Below are 17,110 nucleotides of genomic sequence, written 5' to 3'. Positions count from 1 at the left end.
TCCAAAGTTGAAAAACAAGAAAACGAGTCGTTATTCGTTTCAAAAACCAATATTGGAAAACGGAAATAAACATGCACGCGCTGACATGCACGTATTTACTTCATATATAAACAGTGTAAATCAAGCACAAGTGTTGAGAAAGTAATAATAACGTAACGGTGCGTCTCCTGTTGTTCTGACTTGTGCGTTTGTATGTGTGACGTACATATATTTGCTCTATCTGTAAAAAACAAACATTATGGGGAGTGATTTCTGTACTGGATGTTGTACGTGGTCGTGTTAGTTTATACTGGATGATCGCCCGAGGTCCGACACGTCATTTATTTATTCATCTTGTATTATAGTATTTCTTGTTGTCGGCCAATAAACATCCAAAAATTAATAAAATTGCATGAACTAACTCTGCAGTAAACAAGGAGCAAACAGCAATTAAACAACAAATAAATCTGTTAAATAATAATAAAGTGCATGAAGCAGAACACTGATTAAAATGCATTAAATGTTGTAATAGTTACACAGTAACATGAACGATTAGTTATGCCTGTATTGCAGAACTGAGTTCTATACGGTAAAAAAAAAAATAATAATAATGCAAATGTCAATGTTGTGGCAACTGATGTAAAATAATGTATAAAGTCCAAACATGTGAGGGGGGGGTTTAACGAGAACGCTACTTTTAATGTCACACAAGCTCAGTGCAAAACAACAGAAGAACATGAGCACAGCCGGAAACGGTCAATTCTGATCTCTTCCCTACACACTTGCTCCCTGTGCCCTATAGTGCACTTAACATTCTTAAAGAGCCAGACAATATATTTGTAATTCACATGACACGACAGGTGAGACGGTAAAAAACAACAAACTTTTTCTTAGAATAGTTCTTTTTTTGTCTTTTAAGGAAAAATAGTTCTTGTGTGAAGCTTCCCCAGCATGAATATTAATAAAAGTGCCTGTAAAAAATTTGGAACATGTAGCTTTGTCTCAGAAGTGTCTTTTTGTTATTACCTTATGGGATGAAAAAATATCGAGATATACAGTGTATCACAAAAGTGAGTACACCCCTCACATTTCTGCAGATATTTAAGTATATCTTTTCATGGGACAACACTGACAAAATGACACTTTGACACAATGAAAAGTAGTCTGTGTGCAGCTTATATAATAGTGTAAATTTATTCTTCCCTCAAAATAACTCAATATACAGCCATTAATGTCTAAACCACCGGCAACAAAAGTGAGTACACCCCTAAGAGACTACACCCCTAAATGTCCAAATTGAGCACTGCTTGTCATTTTCCCTCCAAAATGTCATGTGACTCGTTAGTGTTACTAGGTCTCAGGTGTGCATAGGGAGCAGGTGTGTTCAATTTAGTAGTACAGCTCTCACACTCTCTCATACTGGTCACTGAAAGTTCCAACATGGCACCTCATGGCAAAGAACTCTCTGAGGATCTTAAAAGACGAATTGTTGCGCTACATGAAGATGGCCAAGGCTACAAGAAGATTGCCAACACCCTGAAACTGAGCTGCAGCACAGTGGCCAAGATCATCCAGCGTTTTAAAAGAGCAGGGTCCACTCAGAACAGACCTCGCGTTGGTCGTCCAAAGAAGCTGAGTGCACGTGCTCAGCGTCACATCCAACTGCTGTCTTTGAAAGATAGGCGCAGGAGTGCTGTCAGCATTGCTGCAGAGATTGAAAAGGTGGGGGGTCAGCCTGTCAGTGCTCAGACCATACGCCGCACACTACATCAAATTGGTCTGCATGGTTGTCACCCCAGAAGGAAGCCTCTTCTGAAGTCTCTACACAAGAAAGCCCGCAAACAGTTTGCTGAAGACATGTCATCAAAGGACATGGATTACTGGAACCATGTCCTATGGTCTGATGAGACCAAGATTAATTTGTTTGGTTCAGATGGTCTCAAGCATGTGTGGCGGCAATCAGGTGAGGAGTACAAAGATAAGTGTGTCATGCCTACAGTCAAGCATGGTGGTGGGAATGCCATGGTCTGGGGCTGCATGAGTGCAGCAGGTGTTGGGGAGTTACATTTCATTGAGGGACACATGAACTCCAATATGTACTGTGAAATACTGAAGCAGAGCATGATCCCCTCCCTCCGGAAACTGGGTCGCAGGGCAGTGTTCCAGCATGATAATGACCCCAAACACACCTCTAAGACGACCACTGCTTTATTGAAGAGGCTGAGGGTAAAGGTGATGGACTGGCCAAGCATGTCTCCAGACCTAAACCCAATAGAACATCTTTGGGGCATTCTCAAGCGGAAGGTGGAGGAGCGCAAAGTCTCGAATATCCGCCAGCTCCGTGATGTCGTCATGGAGGAGTGGAAAAGCATTCCAGTGGCAACCTGTGAAGCTCTGGTAAACTCCATGCCCAGGAGAGTTAAGGCAGTTCTGGGAAATAATGGTGGCCACACAAAATATTGACACTTCAGGAACTTTCACTAAGGGGTGTACTCACTTTTGTTGCCGGTGGTTTAGACATTAATGGCTGTATATTGAGTTATTTTGAGGGAAGAATAAATTTACACTGTTATATAAGCTGCACACAGACTACTTTTCATTGTGTCAAAGTGTCATTTTGTCAGTGTTGTCCCATGAAAAGATATACTTAAATATCTGCAGAAATGTGAGGGGTGTACTCACTTTTGTGATACACTGTATATCGTATATCGCCATTCAGCAAAAAAATATCGAGATATTATTTTTGATCCATATCGCCCAGCCCTAGTTCCCACCACATATAATTAGCTTTGAGTTAGCCATCAGGTCAAATATTCATTTAGAAACCACTTCCTGGTAGAGCATAAACATTTAATAATCAATAATGTTACCAACACCCTTCCCCCAAAGTAATCATTACAGAGCAGCCTTTCTTATCCTTAGCATGTGTTTATATGTCAGTGTATTTGAAATAATTATAACAACTCCTGTGACCTGCTTTATATGATGATGCAAACATATGATTAAAGCCTTAAATCTTTAATTTCTAGAAGGAATGCAATTTTGCTTGATCTTTTCTAACTCTGGATTGGATTTTACATTTCTTAAATAGATTTAGCACACCATTACTGCTGTATGAAATTATTTTACTTCTGGATTAGGTAGCTTTTCATCTGTTAAAAGTGTTTGTGATTCCTGCCTCCCCACTCAACAAAGCAGAGCCAGCACTCCTCCTTAGTATCACACACGGCAAACAACGCTGTAAACCTGAACACAGTATCAATATAAAATATTGCTTATTTGCTTTTTCTGTATCAGGCTGATTAGGATATTTTGTAAGCTGTTGCAGGGGCTCAAGGGTTTAACATGAGGGTTAAACACTACAACAGCAACGTCATGACAAGACAAAAGTCATATTCTACTTGTGTTACTTAGAACATGTAAAGGTGTTAGACTAGCCTATCTGCTACCTTAACCATGTGCAAATTTAGCCCCCCCTTCTGCTCATTTACACACAAGTACTTGGTTTTACTTCTGCTAACTGTCATTTCCCTTCTCTTCATTGCATACCTCCTCCTCTCCAGGCTCTTCGTAGTCTGCCCCCTACTCTCGCTAAAAATCATAATGTCAACCCCTTGGATACCCCTGACTAACTTTGTCTGTCAGCCTGTCCATGACCATTGCAAACAAGATAGGACTCATCTTTGTCACACTGTCCTTATACATACTGTATCTTGCACCACGCTCGAACGCCATTTCTGATTTATTCAGAGAGTACCACCATCAACACTCTAAAAGCAAACATCGCACGTGTTGTGCTCTTTGCTGACATGAAACCATAATGCTTCACACAAATCCTCACTTCTTTTTTTCAACCTAGCTTCCACTACTTTTTTTCCCAAATCTTCATGCTGTGGCTAATCAATGTTATGCCTCTGTAGTTACTGCAGCTCTGTATACCACCCCTATTTTTAAAATTTTTTAACATTATTAAGGTTATGTTAAACAATCTAACTAAAAATTTTACTGCAACCTCTCTAAAACATTTCCCTGCTTCCAATGGTATGTCATCTGGGCCAACTGCCTTTCCACTATTTATTCTCTTTATACCAGTCGTCACTTTCTACTTGATAATCTAAAAAATAAAAACTCTGTGGTGCACCCAACCTTCTCTCTCTATTCATCAGCTCATTAAAGTACTCTTTCTACCTTTTCAATACACTCCTCATTTGTAAGTACATTGACATGTGACATCAATTAAATAGAGTATATATCCAGTATAGATGTTGTATTTTGTGACAAAAAGTAAATAATTATTCTACTAAGATTTATGGAAATTCTAGTGATATAGAATAAAAGAAATAGCACTTTTAGCAAATGGCAAATTTAAAACCCTAAATCAGGTGGGGTTTTTTACAGTATGAACCCATATTTTGTCTGGTCAACTTCATTTTTATTTGTTAATTTACATCCGTTACTGCAGTTTAAGCCTGCAATACATTCCAAAAAAATTGGGACAATTAAGCATCTACCACTTTGTAAGTTCCTGTTCTTTCTCACAACAATTAATATACAGTTTGGCACCATGGATACCAAGCAATTAAGTGTTTCAGATGTTATTTTGTCACATTTTTCCTGCAAACACATCTTAAGGTGTGTAGCAGGTGGTAGGGGGTGGTGGTGGTTGGATTTGGACTGGCAAGGTAATTTCATGTTATTGGTGGCATCATGGCAATGTGGCAGGGGTTTAAATATTTGACAAATGCATCAATAATGCAACTATGTTATTGAACTTTAATAAATAAATAGCTACTCTTTAACAAGACAACTATTAAATGCAAGCAAATTGTATATTTAATTTGTTTTAAAAAATGACCTGTGTTTTGCCTAGTTGGAATGTTATTAATATAAAAGCAGTGATTTAATCCACAAGGTTTTAATAGGAAAAGCCCCACGTAAATTTAAATGCGAGTAACGGATGCTGTTCTAACTAGGGGAGTTTATTTGTGAAAGCATAGTCAGAATAATTCAGTTGAAGCCATTTTTAATGTAATGGACGACTCTTTTATTCTTCTTTTGTTTGGTTATTCTTTTCTTGGTTTTTTTCTAAATTTTTTATACTAAACAGCACATTTTTAATTAATCTAGTCACCATCTAAAAGGCTGTTGATTTGTGTAGGCCTGGTTTTCTTATCGGTGTATGTCTTTTGCTTTAGGCTTCCAAGGCTTACAAGCTCGTGTGTGGCCACTTCCTCTTTTAATTGCTACTGGTGGTGGCTACTTTGGATACAACCAATATGAACGTTATAAAGAACACGAGCTACAGAAACTTGGAATTGAGGTACCTCCACGCCTAGCCAATGACCTACAGGTGAGGGGTAATTTTATGCTTTTTAATTGCCCTGTTAACAAAATGATCTGAAATCCACAATTGGAGTGTCTTCAGATTCCAAGGTCATTGCAAAACTTAGATTTTAATTTTCTGAAAGCATTTCTGTGCTTATTTAAATGTAGTTTAGGATCATAATCTTATCAAATGATTTATTGATGGCTAGGTCTTAGTCTACTAGAAGAGGCAATTAGATTGTGTGCTAAATCATATTGGTAGTACTAGACTATTGCACAACTTTAGTAAACTGTAGTTCCTACTGTATGATGCTGTTTATATTATTTTGTTAGTTGCTCTTAGAAAGGGCTTCTTTCATCTAATCTTTCTACACAGCATGTTATAATAAATGAGTCAGTATGCTCATATGTCCTATATCCTGCAAACATATTCAACCTTTTTTTTTTATTATTTCTTACATTGTCAGGCAATAAATTGCTGTTTGCAAATCTTTACTTTAAGTGGATGTCCTATTAGGAAAAAAATACAGTTTACTAGTTTTGCAGTACAAAAAATAAAGCACGACTTGAGAGTGAATTTTTTAAAAATTGTACAACTTAGATTCCTGAAAACTTAGAACGTTAGAAAAGTGGTTGTCTACTGTGGTTTGTGCTGGACAAACAAGTCTGATCCATGGAGGCCCCACTTACAGGAGTTAAAGGATCTGCTGCTAACATCTTGGTGCCAGATACCACAGCACACCTTCAGGGGTCTAGTGGAGTCCATGCCTTGACTGGTCAGGGCTGTTTTGGCAGCAAAAGGGGGACCAACACAATATTAGGAAGGTGGTCATAATGTTATGTCTGATCGGTGTAATTGCCAGCTATCATCTATATGTTTTTTTTATTTGTTTCTCTTAGTTTGTATCTTGGATTACTTCCCTCATTTGACCTCAAACAATCTGTCTTAATACTCAGCTTGTCTTTTCTTACAGTATTGTAAATGTTTTTTTTTTTTAATTTTTATAAAGATAAATTTAGCCAAATACAATAATCTGAAAATGTATTCAGGTGACTGGTGTTGCCAGGACAACATATGTTCTCACTGCTCCCTCTACAGTGCATAATAATTGGAATTTTGCTGCATAAAGGGCAAGGGCTCAAGCCGAAGCTGAACAGCGGTGATTTCAAATCCCTCAGACGGCACTGCATCAAGAAATAGTTGTATATCAATAGCTGATATAACCATGTGGACAAGGGATTACTTTGGCAAACCAATAATGCAAAACCACATGCACACACATTACAAAGGCATGGCTGTACTTGACTGGCCTGGTATGCAGTCCTGACCTGTTCAATAGAGAATGTGTGGAGAACAAAAAATTTGAAAACAACTGGAATGTCTTTTAAGTGTTTTGAGAATGAATGGCAACATCATAAAATGGTAAATGCTTTACCATCCCAACTTTTTTGGAATGTGGCTTGAAATTCAGGAATGTATACTGAATGAAATGACCAGAAAAAACATGACATATCCTGTGTTCCTACTGTCTGTAATGAAAAACATTACAACATTACACACACGGTTGTAATTTTTTCTTTTCTTGGTTTATATAACACTTGTTGCTGAGTAGTCTAGGGTCAGTGCTTTTCCTCTTTGACCTGGAAAACACAACACTCATTATTTTCAAAAATAACTGGACAGGTGACGACAGAAGCCAGCATACATCCATCTGAGATGAACTTGGCTTATAAGCAAATCAAACTGTATGTACTGACAAGGGTTTTATAAAATATTTCATAGCCCATGTGCTTATATTTATCACAGAAGCTTATTGTTTTTTTTTATTGCCAGGCTTGTGAGGGATCAAAGGTCATGAACATTCAATATTGGATTTTGACAAACCGTCCTACTGAGCCTTTTGAAACTACTTTATTTTTACCCAGTCATGATGGCATTTATTTGTTTAATTGTGGAAAGTTGTTTATTTGTGGAAATCCTGGCTAGGCTCACATAATACAGAAGGTACATGGAGTTAGGTGAACCTAACCTGGGTGGCTGAGCACAGCTCAGATAAATTAGAGAGTTGCATATTGAAGAACATGCAAAACTGCCAAAAAACTGTGGTGAACCGTAACAGGAGGCGCAAAAAGGAATCATTTAATCATTCATTCAATAGGGTTTCATAAATTAGGTTACATATTACGGAATGACAATATTTGTTTACTTGTTGCCAAGTCAAAGCTGGCCTAACACTTGGAATCCGAGAGTAGAGTGACAATTTGTTACATGTCATACCTTATGCATTTTATTAGATAATTATTACAGAGCTGTAGACATTGTACCTCCAACGTGGATTTGTTGACTGTTTGACCTGCTATTGACCCATGTCACTGTGTCCAGAAACAGTCCCCTAATAACATAAACAAAATTGGCCATTTTTAAATCCTTTGTTGTTTATCTTGTTAATTCTTTGTTAAAATAACCAAAGCTACATTTATTACAAAGCTGCATTTATCAGAAGTACAAAAAACTAAATATTGTTACTGTAATAAATAAACTTAAAAATCTACATGTGCCACATATGCCATTCACATTTTATGTATTATTATTTGACACTAACAGTTAACCATGACTGTTTCATTGGGGTAAATATGAGTTGACACAGATGGCTAATCTTCTTATCAGTTACTATGAGAAAGGCCAGAGAATACAGCAACCAATACAAAAGGTTGTTAGGTACCACATATCAAGAAACCAAATAGCCATTTCTGTGAGGACAGTAATGAGGAAGTTAATAATAATAGCAACTGGATATGCGAATAATCTCCCTGGTAAATAATCTATTGGGATTTCTGTGGGTGGGCGTGAAATTTTATTGGATGTAATGGATAAAGGTTAATCCCAAGGGAAACTGTGTCTTTACAGCGACAGGAACATAGTATGTTTCAAAGTACTTTTTATACATTTTACAATTATGGCTAATAGTGTTTTGTAATGGCAGAGATTGATCATTTAGCGATTGATAAAGTGCAGCCATAGTCATATAAACAGAAATCTGTTCATTTTTATACAAAGCTGAGCGCAGCTATTGTGACCAAGGTTTAGAAAATTGCTGTTTTTATTTATGTACAAGTGCACTTGGGTAGGCAGCAGGGACAGGACATCTGCTCTGTTCTGCTCTCCTCTGGATCTCTCTTCTCTTTGCCAGCACACTCTCCTCCTCTCCTCTGGTACCATATTCTAATCTCCTCTTCAGTATTGCTTCTTTTCTCACTTACCTTCATGCCACCTGCTCTCACTGTCCTGTCAGCATCCTTGCTCCCACTCTCACGCCTCTGAACGCATCAGAGTGAACATTAAAGAAATATTATCAGTAATTTGATATTTCTGATCATCAAGGTAAGAAATATCAAATTACTAGCAGCCAGTCAGAGGACTCATAGGATCCGGGTTCTTTGAGATTTCGGACTCGTGATTTCTGATTCATTACAAAGATTCGAATCATTAACCCGGTTGATTCAGGAACCGCCCAGCTCTAGTATTGAACAGTCTAATCTGCAGCATTTCTCTCCCATTGATAAAAATACTCATTTACCTACACAAATACTGCTTTTTATCATAAGCAAGTACTGTCACACAGTATACTATACGAATATGCAATACATGAAAGCTCCTACCATCTGGCATGTTACATGTGCATCACTGCAATGATTGACACTTTAGTGAAACTTCATGTGGGTTTTCTAACAAGTATAACGTAAAGACATTAATGTTAGTTGACAATACCTGTGACTATTGTTGGTTGCAGCGTGAATGTGCGGCTAACTTATTTTCTGGATAGCTTACGTATAATAGCTAACATTAGGGATGGTTGGTTGATCGGCACTCATGAGAGACGAATTCCACTTCCAAATTTTGCATCTTTTTTCAGTTCACTTGTCCTCACTGCTTTCCTTTTAGGGTTGGTTGAATTACTAATCTTTTCACTAATCACTCATCTTTTTAGCCACATAATTAGCTACAATTGTTACATAAAGTCACATTTGTGTGACTACCTCTTATGCAATGCTGTTTTAGGGTTCAAAGGTTGCTCACATTCAACAGTGGTTTTCAGCCTTGCCAGAGATGTAGAGATGTCTTCTAATTCATGGAATCTTTCCCCAATGTTTTATTCAGTAGATGGTGAAAGAGCAAAATCATATGCAATGTAAAAAAATAAATATTTTTCTTTTTTGCATTTTCTCTTCTTTTTCTCCCTTTTTAGCACGTCCAATTGCCCCATTGCATCATGCTTCCTCTCCACCAAAGTCGATCCCTGCTCTGATTGAGGAGAAAGAAGCTAACCCACGCCCCCACGTAACACGTGGGCAGCATGCCGTATGCATCTTATTACCTACACTTTGACGAGTGCAGTGCAGCTTAGCTGCGTGTACGGAGTGACACACCCTAAGAGCACTCTTTTCTCATCTCTGTGCAGGTGCCATCAATTAGCCAGCAGAGGTCGAAATTGCACCAGTCATAAGAGAGACCCTATCCGGCTTAGTCCCGCCCATCTGAACAACAGGCCAATCGTTATTCGTGGCTGCTCAGCCTCAGCCGGCAAGGCAGAGCTGAGATTCGATACGATGTATTCGAGATCCCAGCTCTGGTTCCAGCATGTGTTTTTACTGCTGCGCCACCTGAGCAGCCTAATCATGTGCAACGCCCCATCTTTGCTTTGGTGGATCCTCTTTCTATCATGATGACCTCACCTGTTACCAATTCACCTTTATATTGTGGAAGGATTTAAAACGGTCCTTTATAAATATTGTATACTTTTTCCCCTTCCAGCTTTTGTAAGTTTATTGCAAGCATTAAATTTTTTCAAATTTCTATATTTACAAAACACAATGAAGCTTGTTCAGGAGGATTAAAAAATCACATTCTATTTTTACAAAACTATTTTGTAAACTATTTACAAAACAAAAATGACATTTTACAAAACATCAAAACTTTTCCATCAATGGCGTTTTATATGAACTTTACTTTTAGATACAATTTAAGCATACACAAATATCATATTTTTTGTTTATGATATATCGGAACATCAAGAATTTTCACCCATTTGAATTTCACCCAAGTGAATTAGAAATGTATGCATACTTTGACTATTAGAATAATCAAAAGTACTGGCTATTTTGGATATTCAAGACTGCTTTGAAACAACAGAGTAATAAGAAGAGGAATAAACGAGGGGTTTTGTAGTTCCGTGAGCACATGGTTCCACCAAACAAATGTTTTTGTATTTTTCATAGAAACAACACAGACCAAATGAAATCCTCACTCGTAGCAGCATCAGGATTTTAGACTTTTTCCTCCCTCAGGTGGTTTCTGGAAGAGGCGTTCCTAGTTGTCAACCAGCCAATCACTGACACAGCAGAACTGGTGACCAATTGGGGAGGCTGGGCTTTCTGTAACGGAGAGCGGCGACAGAATCCAGGGAGGAGAGGAAACAGGAGTTAGGTGGGATCAGAGCCGTAGATAGAGAGAGTTGCGACACTCCTTGATCTCGCCGCCACGCGGTCACGTGGTTCATGTAACCCTCCAATAGTTCCAAACAAACCCGGCGCTGTCATGTTCTCATATGGGACAGGCAGCAGTGAGTGAAATATTAAACATTAAATAATAAACATTTGTACAATTTCTGGGTATTTTCACCTGCCTTTACATTTACTGCATCTGCTTTAATATCAATTTGGTATATGAAGTGGAAGATTGATGTTTATAATGACTTAATAGGTCGTTCTTGTTAACACACAGTACATTATATTAGCATACATTACATAATGCGATATCATTAAGTAGTAGAGACAATATACAGTACAGAGATTAAAGAGTTTTTTATGTTTTGTTTTTTACATAAACTAATCTCCCTTCACTTTCCCGAGGATTCATAATAATAATCATTTTGGTTAAACACTAAGCCATGTGGCTGGATTCATAAGGTTTACCTGCACTGAATGAACAGATTCATAAACACACTACCGTACCAATACCTTTAACATTATAGTGCAGGTACATGAAATAGCATTAATTCATGTCTTATTTCATGAGTAAGTAATAATTTATTCCTACATGTAATACATGAAGTAATTCATAATTAATATGCACTAGTTCATTTTGTCTAATGTAAGTGGTGGACAAGGTACACAAACCATGTAGTTGAGTTGAAGTAGAATATCCAAGGTGAAATATTACTCCAGTAAGAGTAGTAATAAAAGTAAAATACTCTTTACCTCCACTAAAGTACTAAACTAAATTTACCTTCAAATGTACTTAAGAATGAAAGTAAAAGTAGCATGATTTATTATGGCTCTGATGTTTTATTATCATTTCTGTAACAAGACTCTTGATTAATCAACTTTTAATTAATCAATTTTAGGTGAAAAGACTCGTGTCAATAATTTAGCTTAGCTGACTAAGCTAAATTCAGTTATACCTATTAATTAAGATAAACATGTAACATTTAGTGCTGAGCAAATGCTAAACAATAACAGTATTAAGTATATTAATGACATCAAATTCATTATTTTTTTAAAACAAAGCAACAAACAGCTAAAAATGCTTGATAAGTAGTGGAAATGAATGGGGCTCTATGGGATGTTTGGAACTATACAGAGCTCCACAACCCGGAAGCTGCACAGAAAATATGTCCCGCCCCCTTTCCAACGGTTCCCTATGGGAGTGTCGCCACTCTGTTCTCTCTACCACTCTGGGTGGGATGAATTGCAGTGTTGTTATTTCTACAGTGTAATCATGTGTGAGCGGAGCTTGAAGCGACAGCAACAGCGCAACGGGGTCAGGAAATGGTGAGATGTTGCAGGACTTTACACAGGCCGTCTTCTTGCTACAATCTCCACAGAGTCAGGGTTGATGCGCGGCGCCTCCGACCATTTGGGTCCTCCTTAACAGGAGCAGCTGGGGGGTCTGCGGTTGAACTTAAAAACGACAGAGCCGTTGAGATCAACCGTCAGAGCCGATTCAGGTACCTCGAGTAAAGGATGTTAGAGACTTGGATGCTAGATTAGAGGGGCGTTGTTTGTGAAAATTAAGTAATATTGGTTTACTGGAATGGATGAATTGAATACAGAGAATACATGTTGCAGGTGAAGGAGCAAGATGTATAAAAATGATTTACTGTGGAATAGATCAATAACTAATTTGCACGCAGGAATAATATACACGTAAACAAAAAAAAAATAATATTGAGTGTGTAGCTTAGCTCTAAATTGTCCTATTTCAATTTGGCCTAATTACGGTGCAATGTCTTTAAAAGCGTCTGCCAGGCATCTCGTGTGAACAATGCATGCGGTGTAGTTCATCCCAAAGTGCCTTATTCCCGCATTTGCATCTTACGATAGGATCCGTGTTAGAGAGATATATTTAAAAAAAAAAAGATATTCAAACCATTAACCTTATCAATTTCTTTTTCGTTATTTTTCATTTTTTATTATTATTTTTTTACTTCCTATTTGAATTAAAAAAGAGAAAAGTGTCAACATTTGTAGCGCCCATAAAGGTTGCTTACAAAGGACGATAATATTTATTTTTAATTTTGTTTTACTATACGTTATACTTCTAGAGTTAACTACAGCACAATTGTTTATTTCTGTTGTCAGAATAGCAAATAAGCTGTAGTGATTTTTAAACCAGCTGTGCCAGACAGATTGGGGGAAGGGCACTAAAGCCTTTAGCCTAGTATGCCAGATAAAATATTTATAGCTGGAGACATTTAAAGCCATTAATATCTATTGTATGGGACGAAATAACTATTTATTGTCATTTATTTTGTAAGGTTACGTAATATAATAAGAATCAAAGCGATTATGATACAAAGTGAACATAATTTAAAAGTAGATACTGATAACCTCGATAAACTGCAGTGCAGATTTAAAGCTACAGTGTACACTATATGAATTCTTTCTGTTATAGTAGATTATCTGCCCAGTGGGACAAATTAAACATGTTACAAATGTAATGTTACCAAGAGAAATGCTTGTATGATTAAAAAAGGCACAGTATATTTATTATTATATTATTTTAGAACAAATTAATATTAGATAGCATTTATTTTTAGTTCCAATTACAGTTGAGTGCAAATGTCTCCAAACTCGTTTTAACGGAAAACGCTGCAGTGATGTTGAAGTTTGAAGTTAGAATGGTGTACAAATTAAAATATGTTTATAATATATTTAGAGAGGAAGATGCCGACTTTGACTTCGTGTAATTTTCCCCCTCTTATCTTTTAATATATACATGAATAAAGTTTTAAAATAATACTTAATTTAACCAGTGGAACGAATACTGAACTTCCTCATTCAACAATTTGTTTACTGCCCTTAAGGTGACATTGCATTATATTAAGCAGGTCCCTGCTTTAAAATTACATTGATTTTCACCGCAATACTTTTGGGATTACACTGTTTATGTGGTGTTATATTGGCTTGCAATACAAGGGAAAAAAATAATAGTGAGTCTACACAGACAACTGTAGTAATGGGTTATTTCTTTGAAAAACTTAATTTTTACAAGTAACGTGCATCACACAGTATAGTGTAGGTTTAGTTGCATGTACAGTGGATATAAAAAGTATTTACACCACTAACAGGTTTTTGTGATGTAAACAAATAAGACCAAGATAAATCATTTTAAAACTTTGTTCACCCTGTAATGTGGGGGGGGGGGGGGGGATAAAGTTTAACCTTGGTCTCATCAGACCATAACATATTTTTTCCACATGCTTTTGGCAGAATTTATGTAGGTTTTTGCTACATGTACTCAGACTTGAAAGGTTTTTCTTTTGTCACACATTAAGAGAAATCCCTGCAGTTCCTTTAATGTTGCTGTAGGTCTCTTGGCAGCCTCATAGGCCAGTTTTTCTGCCCAGTGCTTGGTAATGTCACTGTTGTGACAATTTTTTTTTTCACTTGCTGATGACTGTTTTGACTGTGTTCCATAGTATATGTATTGACTTGTGAAATTATTTATCTTGGTTTAGATTTTTTACATCTCAAAAACCTGGCATTTTAACAGGGTTATAGGTGTGTGTTGGGGGGGGGGGGGGGGGGGCATAATGTCAGATACATAACAGCTTACTCTTAAGACTATTAGTATGCCTTAATACTGCACAATTTGAGCAAAGATGTATCTTATATATAAAACAACATTAACGTTGGGATAAACAAGTATTCAACCACTTATTTTATTTACCTCTGGTGCATGTAAATGATTACAAACACAATGTCAAAAAGATCTTAATTGTGGTTAATTTTCCAATAATTTCTGATTAAGGACTTTTTGTCTGATTGTCAGAACTTTTTGTCAATAACTGTCAGAATCTTATTAAATTACACTGAGTATTGACAAAAAGTGGTGTTAGGCCTTAAGCCCTCTTTGTCTACAGCTTATTGTTGGGTCTCATCCTGATTAGTGTATTAGCTACTATAGATAGCTTCTGCACAGATTTGTCTATCAACTGCTCTAATGCTAGCTCATCATTTTCAGTTCTAAATACACAGAAAAACAGCTGATCTGTTTTGTGCATCTAGCAAACTTTCACACTAAATGTACAGTGCTTTAGAAAGAACTTACAGTAAAGTTTAAGCAACCAAAAGTCACCTTACATGCAATGCCCTTCTCCCTTTATTCTCCCCAAAAATCTCACACTTGATAACACTCATATAGACAGGGCTAAAATATCGACACACTCGCACTTCTTTTAGAAAATGCTTCTCTGCTTTTCAAAATGGTAAGGAACAATTAGATTTGAATAATGTGATGTACCTTTAATTTGTGCTTAAATTTACCTGTGGCACATAACAGGTTCTGGCATTCTACAAATCACATTTGCAATAAGTTTAACTTCAAAATACAAAGACTGAGTCAACTTTCCTTATGTCCCACACTAAGATGGAAAAAAATCTAGAGCAAATAATTGTTTACAGTCTATGGTACTATAACTGACCAAATAAAAAATGATTAAAGATTGCAACAAAGGATTATTTAAAAAGTGGATACTCAACCAACCTCCAAACAAATGCAAGCTGATCTGCAAGCACAGGGTACAACAGTCGGTGTCAGCTCACACCACTCACTGTCATCTGAATGGAACGGAGACCGAGCAGGAGCCCACTGCTGACACACAAACATAAAAAAGTCAGACCAGAGTTGCCAGATCTTACTTGAGGAAGCCACAATTCTTCATGGATAGTGTCATATGGATGGATAAGACCAAAATAAAGCTTGTTAAAGCACATGATGGTACCATTTACATAAAACTAAATGAGGCCTTTAAAGTAAAGTCCACAGTTCCTAGGGTCGAATATGGGAGAGCTTTAAAGTTTTTTTTTGCTTTTGGAAACTGTTTATAGAAGATTGATCTCAATTTTTTTTTTTTTTCAATGGTGTGCTCACAAATATTAAGTCGAGGCTGCCAATAATTTTGGCAAGTTCATTTTTGGAGTTTCGTGTTGATTAATGTGAGATTTCACTTTTATCTCAAATTTTTTGTGCTGTTCAAATGCAATAAATAAACATAAGCTAAGCAAGGTTGTGCATTTTTTAAAAGAAGTGCAAAGGTGTCAATATTTTTGGCCATGACTGTTTATGTGTAATCTGCTGTTTGCACCATTGATGTCTGTGTAAAGGGTTACTGATCCGCTAGACCAGGGGTTTTCAACCTTTTTGGACATGCGCCCCCCTTCGTGTGCCAACCGTGAACTTGCGCCCCCCCCCCCCCCTCCCCCAACTTGCGCCATGCCCCCCTCCCTTTCGTCAACCACCGCACAGAAATCATTGAGAAAGCTTCTGACAAGCTAAAAGAACGTAATTAATGTTGTGCACATTATATAATTTTGCTGATTGAAAATATTATTTTAAAAAGATAATACAGTCCGACCCCATCTGAGCCGATTCTATCAGCACATTATATCAGAGTCAGTCAGAGTCAGAGAGGTTTTATTGTCATTTCAGCTACATACAAGTACATATTGAAACGAAACAGCGTTCCTCTAGGATCACGGTGTAACACGGTACAAAAAGTGCAAGACAATACAAAAACAGTGTAAATACAAAAATAATTACAAAAAATCCTATAATAAATAACTACAAAAGATATTCCTAATTATCCCTAATATAAACAAGTAATTAGAAGACAGGACTAAAGACAAGTGTTAGTACATGATGGTGAATAGATGGTACAATGGTTCATGAGGTAGTGACATGTTGTACATTAGCAGCGTAAAATTGGCAATGCCGATAAGGTGCCTAAAAAGTAAATAAGGTGCAAAAATACAAGTAAGGTGCAGAAATTACTTGAGCAGTATAAATTATAAATTCGTGGTTCACTTTGGTAAATCATAAGCGGTTCTTGCTTTTTGATGTAGATGAGAGCAGAAAACGTTACTTCACAGAGCATAGACAAAAGTTCATCAATTACCAAGTTGGTTAGTTTGGGATCATCTGCTCTGACTGAAAACGTTTAGCCCCCCACAGGTTGAAAACCCCTGCGCTTGACTGGTGCACAATATTCATTGGTTCTTTTTCACAAGCTAATCTTATTTTTACGCTAAATAAACTATTAATGTATTTTAAGGTTTGGTTGTTGAGTTCAAGGTGAATATTTAGAGCATTCTATTGGCTGCTGTTTAATGTATTGTACTGGACCTAGATATAAGAAATTGAGCTCTAAAAGTAGATATGTCAGCGTATTATAGTTGACCTAGACTTATGTGGTAAAACAAAAGTTAATGGAGCAGTGAGCTGATAAAAACATAATATTTATAT

At 36.9% G+C, this 17,110-nt stretch overlaps 1 protein-coding gene across 3 annotated transcripts in view; it reads left to right on the top strand.

Moving 5' to 3' along the window:
* The window catches only part of pisd (phosphatidylserine decarboxylase), a 33,666-nt gene that overhangs the window by 4,398 nt on the left and 12,158 nt on the right, over positions 1-17,110 (top strand). The window contains exon 3 of one of the 3 annotated variants that reach the window (XM_062988703.1): positions 5,175-5,329. In XM_062988703.1, the coding sequence (XP_062844773.1) occupies positions 5,175-5,329 (155 nt within the window). Of the gene's footprint in view, positions 1-5,174; positions 5,330-12,039; positions 12,312-17,110 lie in introns of those variants that run through there. The other 2 variants (XM_062988701.1, XM_062988702.1) reach the window with 2 other exon arrangements.

This window comes from Trichomycterus rosablanca, chromosome 26 (genome assembly GCF_030014385.1).
Source record: "Trichomycterus rosablanca isolate fTriRos1 chromosome 26, fTriRos1.hap1, whole genome shotgun sequence".
NCBI classification, from domain to species: Eukaryota; Metazoa; Chordata; class Actinopteri; order Siluriformes; family Trichomycteridae; genus Trichomycterus; species Trichomycterus rosablanca.
This window is presented reverse-complemented; position numbering and strand designations above follow the sequence as displayed.